An 11532-nucleotide genomic window follows, 5' to 3' on the forward strand; every position below is an offset into this window, starting at 1 on the left:
GCTAGAAGGACAGAAGTTAGAGGTGACATCAGTTTTCTTAAATGCATTGAGGCAAATTCTTGGGTACTTTCATTTTTATAGGTGACAACAGGAAGCTGAAGAGGGAACTGGAGCAGATGGTGTTTCTCTCAGGTCCTTAGTGGTCTTCAGCGCATGCTGGCTTCTGAGTCCTGTATGTCTGGCTGGGGTTATGGGAAGCCGTGATCCTTCTGTGCAGCTTACTCCAGGGAGGTCATTCAGTCCCACTCCTTAGGCCTTTAAGGTGGAGTATAGGGTCACCTCCTGGGGGCTCCCGTTGGGAGGTGCTGCTGGTGAGGCTGAACTGGAGAGGGTGAGGGAGGCATAGAGAATTCCATCATCCTGAATGAGAACCAAGAGAGGGCGATTAGTCAGTGGAAGTGAGGTGGGTGCTGTCCCTTCCCTAGAGCAGACACCACACCTGAGCATCCTGTCCAAACCACAGTCCCTCATCTTCCCACCCAACCGTCTCCAGACTCGCCTTTCATGTTTTCAGGCCCTACTCTGAGCTATTTACCTTGGGGTCCAGCCTGGGGTCTGTACGTTGTCCTCGGGAGAAATCATTGTGCCAGGTCAGTGGCATGCCAGCCGAGGTAGAGAAGTGGACAGGGGCTCCTGTAGTGAGGTCATCTGCTAGGTCAGGACCGGGGTCACATGGGAGGGGTGGATGAGGATGGGAGAGAATGTGGCACACATGTAGGGAGGGGTGTGTGGGGAAGAAGGAAGGGCCAAGACTGAGGGGGGAGTGATGAGGAAGGGACTTACCTTTATGCCCAGTGTTCTCGTATTCCTCCTCACTGTTTTGGAAGGATCCCCTGCGTGGGACCAAGAGGGCAGGAAATGTGTTAGAGGCCAGGCACAAAAGAATGAAAACCTCCTTGGGGACGTCCTTGTGCGGACTCTGCGACCCGAGACTGCAGCGTACTCAGGCGGATGCAGTGGTTTTAGCTCTCAGAAGGGGATGCCTGGAGAGGACTGAGAGGAGAAATGAGGTTCCTGAGTGCCCACTGGGGGGGATTGCTCTAGAGAAGCTTTTGTTGGAGGGGGCACGGGGAAGGAGGCGGAAGGACAAACTCCTGCCCCTCTGTTGTAGCACCATGGACACTGAGGGAGACTATTTCAAGGGCCTCTAGGTGGGTGCCTAAGCCTTAGGGCAGGAGGAGGTGCCTTTCTGTCAGGGAACCCAAGGAAGGCAGCAAGCAAATTTTGGGGGGAAGGGAGGCTGGGAGTGGGAGTGGGGCAGTATGGCAATGAGAAGAGTGGAGAAAAGGGAAGAGCTGGGGGTGAAGAGGGAAAGTACGCAGGAGAGGAAGTGGGGGAGCAGGTGCAAGACACAGGCCCATGGAGGGGGGGGTTTGCTCTGAGGTAAGATGGCTGGCAGGGGTGCTGAGGGCAGAGGAGCATGTGGACTCTTGAGTGACACCAGGTGGGGCAATAAACAAGAAAAAGGACAAATTGGAGAGAGGGAGATGTATTTGTAAAGATAAACAAGGACGAGCAGAAAGAAAAGCTGAGAAGGGGATGAAAGGTAGACGAAGGGGGCACCAGAGGAAAGGAGCCATTCTGGAAAAGTGCTGGAAGCCCCGGTTCACTTATGTTGTGTTGTTTTTTAAGGAGAGGGAGCCTCAGGAAGTGGGCCTGGCCTGTTGGGGGTCATCTGAGGTAGTAGACAGGCAAGTAGAGCTTTTCTCATGAGGAAACCTCCCGCTCCCCAAAGCAGCCCTGACGCCCTAGAGGACAGACTCTCACCTGGCCGGGGTTCTGACGCCAGCCCGCATACCTGTGGGGAGACCAGCAGCGTGTCAGTGTGGCGCCCGCAGACACCCTCGTCCTGTCCTCTGTGCTGCTCTGCTGGGACCATCCTTGGAGAGGCCAGCAGTGAAGCAGCTCTGCCGACACGCATCTGGGAAGGGCCTGGGCTCGGAGCTGGCACCTGCTGGCACCCTGAGGCCACCCACCCCGTCCTGCTCCTTTCCTCAACCACTGGTCAGGACACCCGCTCTTCTCTGGTGGGGCCCCCTCCCCCCGTCCTTCCTTGCTTCCTTCTCCCTCCGTCTGTTCAGCCCCTCCTGCTCCCTGGACCTCCACCCCCTCCTTCCGTCTGACCACCGGCACCCTGACAGACCAGCCTCTGGGCTTTCCTGCGGAGGGCGGCTCATTCCCTCTGCCATCTGTGGACCTCATGGCTGGAATCGGTGTTTGCACTGCAGTCCCTTCCTCGTCACCTCTGTCCTCTGCTGACACCCCTGTGGGGCCTGTGCCCTCTCCCTCCACCCCCTTCCTGAAGTGTCTCCGCAGTGTTTCCCTGGGACTCGGCCCCAGTTCACACACACCCCCGCCACCACCCAGCACCATCCTGGCGGTCTCGTCATATAGGGACAATCCTCTGAACAATCCCCCAATTGTAAAAAACGTCACTTCCACTCAGCCTTGCCCTGAACTTTTTTTTTTTTTTAATCTCTGGGATGAAGAACTCTGAAATATTAAGTGCTTGTTTCTTGTTTATGCCACATCTTTCCTCCTAGCTCTTCTCTCATCATCCTGCCACCTATGGTTTGGCCCCACTGGACTCTTGTCCCTTGATAACCCACTTCAGGTCATCCATACTCCCTGCTGAGCCCTCTACCCTCCGTTCCTCTTTGACCACCTGTGCTGTCATACTTAGCTGACAAATTTCCAATGCTGGATGTCCTGTGGCAGGGAACACAGCTTGCTTACTCAAAATCCATTTACTTCTTATTCAGTAACAGAACCTGAATTTTATTTAGAGCATCAGTGTGTTCCCTCACAGATAGATGTGGGACAGACCACAAAATTCTACCCAATAAGGTACAGGGGAAATTGTGGGTAGGATTTTCAGGAAGTTTCTTTAAAAGGCGGACACCCTGCTTTCCAGCTGCTTTCTGTCTGGAACCCAAAAATAATGGCTAGAGTTATAGCAGCCATTCTGGGTCGCGAGACGCCTTCAGGATAGAAGCCATCATCCAGCACAGTGAGCAGAAAGTTGGGAGCCTGAGTGCCTAAGGATGGGGTCTGTAGATCCTCTGACATGAGGAACTTCTTCTGGGAAGTCCTCCCTCTTACTTCTCTTTCCTCCCAACCTACCACAGCATTTTCCTTGTGAGTCACATGCCCCCCAACTCATCCTCCACTACTGAGCTCCCTGAAAGTGGAAATCTAGGTTTTATTTACTGTTGAGTCTCCAGTACAATCCTGGCCTGGAATACAGTCTCTTAGTGCTTGCTAAGGTAGTCAAATTCCTTCCCTTCTCCTCTCTCCTTATTTTTGTCAGACCAGATCCCACCCTCCAAAGATCCCACCCTCCAAGAACTAAAGGGTGAAGACTGAGGAGAAATGATTAAGTCAAGAGACTTGATTTGGAAATGATCAATTTATGGAGAGGGATGGGTCTAGAGTGGTGTTTCTCAAAGTTGATGAGGCACAAATATCATTTGAGGAGACTGTTAAACACTGAGATTCCCAAGCCCAGACCCCAGGTCCAGCAGGATCTGTATTTTGAATGGCACCTGTGGTCATTCTGATTCGGGCAAGTGTGAGAAACACCTGCTGGGAAGCCTGGGGAGAGGGTGGAGGTCCTGGACACTTACCTTTGTTTTTCTTCCACCAGAAGTAGACACTCAGTCCCAAAATCACAGTTATGAGCACAGCGCTGGCCAGCGCCACTCCTACCATAGCTTCCAGACTCAGGGGCAGAGGCCTCGCGCTCCCGTTGCCAGCACCAAGTCCACGTGTGGTGGAGTCTGCGCAAGTGGCAGGGCCCAGGGTGGTAGTTTTACTAGCTGAGACGACATGAAAAACAAGCAATTTCTGCCCTGGAGAGGGGATAAAACTGTCACATCTTATTCTCTAGTTCGGGGTTTTGGGAATGAGGGGAACTTCAGGCTTTCATACAGGGAAGGAAGAAGGTGAGATGCCGAAGACTCAGAAACAACTTCACCCAGTTTTTTTTTTTTCTTTTCTAGTGCCCTATATATATATATATATATATATATATATATATATATATATATATATATTTTTTTTTTTTTTTTTTTTTACAACATTCTTCATTTTTGTACAATGTATGCTTTTTCCTCTCAGGTGTCATCCCTGTATAATTCCCACCACCAATTCACCCGGGCGCCATCACCATAGTCCCTTGTGCTCTTCCCTCCCCTGTTTTGATCCCTCTCCCTCTCCTTTTCCCTCCCCTGCTGAATGTCTCTGGTTTATAGTTGCCTGTTGATTTTGATTTTTAATTTATTATAATTCATATTTTTTCCTGATCACTTATCTGGTTTCTCTACATTTCTCACTTCACCCAGTTTATTTATTTATTTATTTATTTTTGTGAGACCTCGCTGGCGGCCGGGAACGAACCGGCGCTGCAGGCAGCCTTGCAGCCCAGCGCTCAACAGCTACGCCACCAGGGGAGGCCCCTCTTCACCCAGTTTAAATCCTTATTCTACCACTGAGCATTTCATCACCTACAAGCAAGGATAACTAATCACAGGATTTAAAACAATTTTATTGTGGTAAAATATGCGAAACATGAAATTTACCACTTAAACCATATTTAAATATACAGTTCAAGTGGCATTAAGTCCATTCACCTTGTGCAGTCAACACCACCTTCCATCTCTGGAACTTTCTCATCTTCCCAAACTGAAGTTCTGTCTCTATTTAGCAGTAAGTCCCCACTGTATCCCCCAACTAGTCCTGGAACCACCATTCTACTTTCTGTCTTTATAACTTTGCTTCTGAAAGTACTTCATATAAGTGGAATACGTTATTTGTCCATTCACATGATTTTTTAAAAGATTTATTTTATTTTTATTCATGCATGCAAGATCTGGGGTATAGGCCAGAGGTGCAGGGGATGGGAGGTTGGGGGTAAGAGTTTTCACCAGAGACAGAGTGGGCAGCGGAAAGGCGGATTGACTGAAATATGCTGCTGAGGGGAGCAGCAGCTGAGACAGGAGAGGTCTGCTGTGCCATGTGGGTCAGCTCCCTGCCTGGGGATCTAACTCGGGCTTCAGTGGCTTTGGATAGCTTGATAGCGCTGCAGCTTTTAACCCCTGTGCCACCAAGGAGGCCCTACATGATTGTTTTAATAAGTGAGAGACATCAGTAAAATGGATGTATATCTTTGCATAATTATATATTAAATTATTATATATTGAGTTAATATTGAACTTTAGTTCCTGCTAACAGATTGTATTTTGTAAATGTTTACAGACCCATCAAAAAACTGACATACTAAGTCACAGAAAATCTAGTCTCAATAAAAGCCAATAAAATCTTTAGATTAGTGTGTACAAAATTCTCTGTCCATTCTACTTAGAAATTAATAATAAAAGTGTAAATACCATTTCTCAACTAGATAAAAAGTTTTAACTACTTAGCCAAGGAAAAAGATTCATAGTAACATGCTATTGAGAAAATAAACACCAGAGGGCTGCAGCCTCTGCAGTGCTGGTTCCATCCCCACTGGCTGGTGATGGTCCCACATGGAGCAGCAGACCTCTCCTGACTCCCAGGCTACTCCCCTCAGCAGTGTATTTCAGTCAGTCTGCCTGTTCTGCTCCCCACTCTGTCTCTGGTGAATCCTCTCACCCTCCCGTGCACCTGGCCTGTACCCCGGTTCTTGTACAAATAAATAAATAAAATCTTTTAAAAAAAGACAAAAGAAAAGAAAATAAACACCAGAGCAATACATACTAAAAATAAAATTCCTGGAATGTGACTAAGTCACATTCACAGCTAAAATCATAGAATTGAATGCTTTTTAAATTTAAAATTGAAAGAAGTTTCAAAGAAAATGTACCAAAATGCCGAGAGGAACCAGCTCTAAGGGCACTTTGAAACTAATGAAAGCCTGTGTACGAGTAAACTTATTAGGAAACAGCAGTGGTAGGAATAGTAAATTCAGGAAGTGGATATTTAGAGAAAAAGATAAAAAAAGAAACAGGCAAGACTCTAACAACAACAACCAAGTCTGTATGTTCAATCATACACTTACAAAGTAAGAGTACATTCTGAGTTGATAAATTAGAAAAACTCTGAAACGGATGATTTCCTGAAACAAAAAATTTGTAAATGGCTTTAAGAAGTGGTAAACTTTAACTGATCAGTTTACAAAGAAGAAATGAGAACATTATTAAAGAACTACTTTTCATAAAGATTCTAAGCTCAGCAGCTTTTATGGATAAATTCTTTTTAAAATTTATGGAACAAGGGCCTCCTGGTGGTGCAAGCGGTTGAGTGCTGCACTGTGAGGTGGTCCGCAGCCTCTGCAGTGAGGGTTCCATCCTGGCCAGCCGTGGAGCAACCCACATGGTGCAGCAGACCTCTCCTGTCACGCCTGCTGCTCCCCTCAGCAGTGGATTTCGTCAGCCTGCCTGTTCTGTTCCCCGCTCTGTCTCTGGTGAATCCTCTCACCCCCGCACATCTGGCCTGTACCCTGGTTCTTGTATAAATAAATAAATCTTTAAATAAAATAAAATAAAATTTAAGGAACAGATACTTCTCAGATATTCTAAAGCACAGAGAAATATGGAGAACTGCAATTCTAATTCATTTCATAAATTGATAACATTTGGATGCTAATATCCATTCATGAATTTTAAAATGCAGGTGGGAGTGGGAGCTGCAAGCAACCTGGCAGGAAGGCAGCCCCGGTTTGGGAAGATTAAGGTGAAAAGGGAGAAGAAGGCAGAGGCAGCTGGAACTCACCCGCAGTGACGGTGAGGCTGGTCCCGCGGATGGACTGCCACATCTCCTTGCGATGGTTCCGTGTGTTCAACTGGACCCTGCAGAAGTACGTAGAGTGATCCTCGCTCCGCAGGTTCAAGATCTGGAGGGAGCCATTACTACAACCCTCTGCCCAGTGTAGGACCAGCCGCGTCTTGAAATCCTCATGGATGAAAAATGGGGTTGTGTTATAGATGAACGCTCCGTGGAATTCTTTCCATCTCCAGAAAATCCTCACATCGGGAGCCTTGGCCAGCTCCCAGGAGTGATAGAAGGAGAAGGGAATGTGAATGGAGCCACCCTCTGGGGCTGAGAGGTGCTCAGGTTGCTGGACCCCAAAACTGCTCATTGAGTTGGATCCTGCTGAGCTACCTAGAGGAGGGAGGGGGAGAGAGACTTTGAAGCCCCCAGCAGAGACAAAAACAATAACCCCAGTGAGGCACCCTCCGCCATGGCAGTGCTGTGACATGTGGTAGGAGTGGCCCTCTGGCTTGGGGGTCCCTCTCCAGGCTGGAGGCAGAAGGAAGTGAGGGGTGGCTGGGCCGGGCACCATGGTCCTGCCCTCTGCCAATGGGGGTGGGCAGCAGACCCCTTGTCCAGTCTCCCAGCAGAGCCCCTTCAGGATCTGTGCCATGGCCCTGGGGTTGGGGAGGGGGCAGAGCCAGGGAGCCTGACCACTCACCGGCCTGCAGGGGTGCTGGCAGCAGCAGCAGGGGCAGCAGCAGGGGCAGGCCCATGCCTTGCTCTGCTCCTGGGGGATGAGAAAACACTCAGCGCTGCCCAGGCCTCTGGCACCAGAGGGTGAGGCTCAGGCTCCTTTGAGAACAGTGGGAGCAGAAGCTCCACCAGACTCACCCTGAAAATCACCAGCACTTCCCTGTTAATCTGGCTTCTTCTTTTCCTATATTGCAAAAGGGCCTCCCTTGTGGTCAGCGTAGAGAGAGCTTCATGTAGGCCCAGCCCCCAGGCCCACTCTGAGAGCTGAAGTTCTGACTTTGACCAGCTAGGCCCTCTCCCCTGCCTCCCTGCCTCTGCCAGGCCCCTGGGCATCTCTCTGTGTCTCTCCCCTTTTTTTCTCTGATTAGAGAACCAGAGTGTCTCCCAGCCTCTGTGTCTCTCTCATCCCAGGGGAGATGCAGCATCAAGAGCAGTTCAGGCTCTTTCTGGAAAGGAAAAGGTGGTCATGAGTCACCAACCAGCCAGTGATAGCCCCGTAGAAAGAAGGAGGAGGGAGCCCTGGGGGTCAGATGCCCTGAGCAGCGGTGCCATCCGCCTTTCTCTTGGCCCCTTTCCCTGCCCTCGTTTCTCCCCTGCAGTCCTCAGGCAGAACCAAGGCCCCCAGGCTATTTTCCCTTTGAGCAGTCTCATACCCTCCCTGAGGTGAAGAGCTGAGGGTGGGCTAATGTTCCCACCTACCCGGAGAGCAGGCCTTGGAGACCATATTCCACCCACAAAATGCAGGGCTGGGTGTTGGGGCTCTGACCTCACCCCTGCACGGGGGAGGAGATCCATTGCTCAGAGAGGCCTGGCTCCAGGTCACGTCACTCCAGGCGGGGGACCAGGACTCTTTGACCTCCAGTCCCACTGCATGCACAGAGCGTCTGCCCTTTCTGGAGGCTGCTATGTGTCTGCACCACAGAATCTCTGGGTCTCAACCTCCCAGTGCAGAGTTCTGAGGAGTGTGGCCCACGAGGCTGTGTTTTCATAGAGCTTCTCAGGTGATCCCCTCCACAGCATGAGAGTCCTGGCTAATCCAGAACCTTCCTTGGACAGAGGGAGATGAATGCTCAGAGCAGGACCCTTGGTGACCCACAGTCTCTGTGGAAGGCTCTCCCACCCCTTCCCCAGGATGGGCTTGGCCTTGGCTCACTGAGCAGGCTGTGAGGGTGGGAGGATGTGATATCATGACAAACTCTCAGTCTTCTGGAAGTGAAAGCAAGTTGGGTAACTTCCCTCCTTTCCTCAGTTTCTTCCCCAACTGATTGTTCCCTTGTGCATTTCCCCCACGGCAGCCATGCTTCTCCCCTTCCTCCCTCCTCTCTCTGTATCTAAAGACTCGAGTATCTAGATACCTCGTCAAAAAGGACACACAGACAACAAGCGCAGCCAAAGCATTAGTGGTGAGGGAAATGCACATGAAAACCACAAGATGTCATTACCCGTCCAGTAAATGGCTAAAATGAAAAAGACCAAACGCACTAGCTGTGGCCAGGATGTGGCACAACCGAAGGCCCACACAGTGTTGGCAGCAAGGTCAAGTGGTACCACTACTTGGGCCATTCCTCAAAAATGAAGCACACTCAGGCCCTCTGACCAGGTTACGGTGCTCGTGGGTGTGGCCGGGCTGACCCGCAGCAGCCACCCAAAGTGCTGTAGCTTAAAGACCACTGCCTGGAGGCCATGAAGAGAACCTCAGGCCTGCCTTGTGTGTCACATTTACTCGTCACAGAATGTCAGATAAATACCATATACAGTGTGCAGTGTGTAGCCTTTCGAATTTTTTTTTTTTAAAGATTTATTTATTTATTTATACAAGTGCTGGGTACAGTCAGAAGCACAGGAGGGTGATAGAATTCACCAGAGCCAGAGTGGGGAGCAGAACAGGCAGACTAACGAAATACACTGCTGAGGGGAGCAGCGGGCATGGCAGGAGAGGTCTGTCACACCATGTGGGACCCTCGCCTACGGCCGGGGGATCAAACCGGCGCTGCAGAGGCTGCGGGCAGCTTCGCAGCCCAGTGCTCAACCACTGCGCCACCAGGGGAGGCCCTAGCCTTTTGAATTTTATTTTTCACTTAGTCCACCTGGTTTTGGAGGTGGGCTTGGGACTATATGCAGCTCATGCAATCCCTTCTCGAGCTTCCTCCTCTAAATATAAGTCAAAATTTTAGTTTCCTCTTCTACATCTTGCCAAGCACTTCCTGTGACATCTGCCCTTTGGGAAGTGGTGAGGGGAGAGGCAGAAAAAAGAAAGGGGATTCCCCCTACACTCTTTCTACATAGGCCTCTCTTGCCAGTTTCTGTGGCCAGGGAGAAGGACTGTCCTCTCTCCTGGCTTCTCTTTCAGTGTCCTGCCTACTGCTGCTGTGTATTTTTGGGGCGGGTCTTGCCTCAGGGCAGGGTTTCCCCCTAAACTCTCTGTCTTAGGCCTCTGACCAGAAAAGGAGAGTTTCCCTTGGAGTTTTTTCTTCCTGTGCCTGACATGGGCCCTGGGGATTCTGGGGGCACTGAGTCTGAGCTGGGAATGTGGGGGGAACAGGAAACAAAACCCAACTCTTAAGCTCACTGTGAAAGCGCCTCGGGCTTGGATCCCTCTCCCTGGAGTGCTGCTACTTTTCCCAGTGCCCTGGTGGTGGCTCTATGTGTTCTGATCAGCTCCTGGAACTGCAGTGGTATTTCATGTGGCTCTAACCTGCATGCTCCTAGTGAGGAGTAATTGTGACCTTCTTGTCATGTGATTGCCATCGACAGCTCTTGAACAGTGATCTGTTCAAATTTTTTGTCCAATCTTTAAAAATTGGGATTTTATTAATGAGTACAGAGTTCTTTATATATTGTGGTTACAGATTCCTTATCAGATGTGTGTTTAGCAAATATTTTCTCCAAATCTGTAGTTTGTCTTTTTATTTTCTTAATAGTATAGTTTGAAGAACAGAAGCTGTTAAATGTGATGAAGCCCAGCTTATCAATTTTTTTAAAAGATTTATTTACGCATATAAGAACTGGGGCGTAGGTCAGAGTTGTGGTGTGTGTGCGTGCGCGTGCGTGCCTGTGTGTGTGTGTGTGTGTGTGTGTGTGTGTGTGTGTGTGAGAGAGAGAGAGAGAGAGAGAGAGAGGATTCACCAGAGACAGAGTGGGGAGCAGAACAGGCAGATGAACTGAAATACACTGCTGAGGGGAGCAGCGGTAGAGACAGGAGAGGTCTGCTGTTCCACGTGGGTCAGCTCCCTGGCTGGGGATCGAACTCATGCCGCAGTGGCTGGTGCTAGCTTGACAGCACTGAGACTTTAACCCAAGCGCCACCAGGGAGCCCCCCCCCCAGGTTATCAATTTTTTCTTTCATGGTGTTGAACCTAAGAAACCTTTGCCTAATGCGAAGTCACAAAGATTTTCTATTTTTTCTTCTAAAAGTCTTATACTATTAGATTTAACATTAGGTTTGCAGTCTATTTGAAATTTTAAACACATAGAATGGGAAGTAAGGGTCAGTGTTCATTTTTATTTTTATTTTTGCAAATGGATACCCAATCATTTGAGCAACACTGTCAAAAATACTATTCTTCCCTCCTGGAATTACTTTGGCAACTTTGTTAAAAACCAGTGGACTGAACAGAAGGAAAAAGAAAAATCTCAGATGGCTTCACTTATAAGTGCTATATAGGGAAGCCAAATAAGGGGTAGGGAAAGAAAAAAAAAAAAAAGACACAACTAGCAGGTCCACTGTGAATGGAGACGTCCAGCAAGGGAGGAGGGAGAGGATCAAAACATGGGAGGAAAGAGCACAAGAGATGATGATGATGGTTCACTGGTGACTTGGTGGTGAGAATTTTATGAGGATTGTAACTGAGAGAAATTAAACTTTGTACACAAATGAACAACGATGCAATACACACGCACATATATCTATTTAATAATTTAGAAAAAACCCAGTGGACTGTACACCCTGTGTGTGGTCTAGTTCTGGACCCTGTTCTGTCCCACCCATCTATGCCCGGTGCCTCACTGCCTTTTTTCTTTAACTTTGTATGTATTATAAAGTCT

General features: G+C 49.1%; 1 protein-coding gene across 1 annotated transcript; it reads right to left on the reverse strand.

The window, feature by feature from the left end:
* Positions 1-249: 249 nt before the first annotated feature.
* On the reverse strand, positions 250-7508 carry LOC311181728 (paired immunoglobulin-like type 2 receptor beta; the record flags this gene model as incomplete). The annotated part of the gene is made up of 7 exons (XM_084250164.1): positions 250-360; positions 536-648; positions 784-833; positions 1768-1798; positions 3627-3818; positions 6754-7143; positions 7454-7508. The coding sequence occupies 7 exons, from the start codon at positions 7506-7508 to the stop codon at positions 250-252; spliced, it is 942 nt and encodes a 313-aa protein (XP_084106290.1).
* Positions 7509-11532: the final 4024 nt, after the last annotated feature.

Source organism: Talpa europaea (assembly GCF_964194135.1).
Source record: "Talpa europaea genome assembly, chromosome: 12".
Classification (NCBI taxonomy): Eukaryota; Metazoa; Chordata; class Mammalia; order Eulipotyphla; family Talpidae; genus Talpa; species Talpa europaea.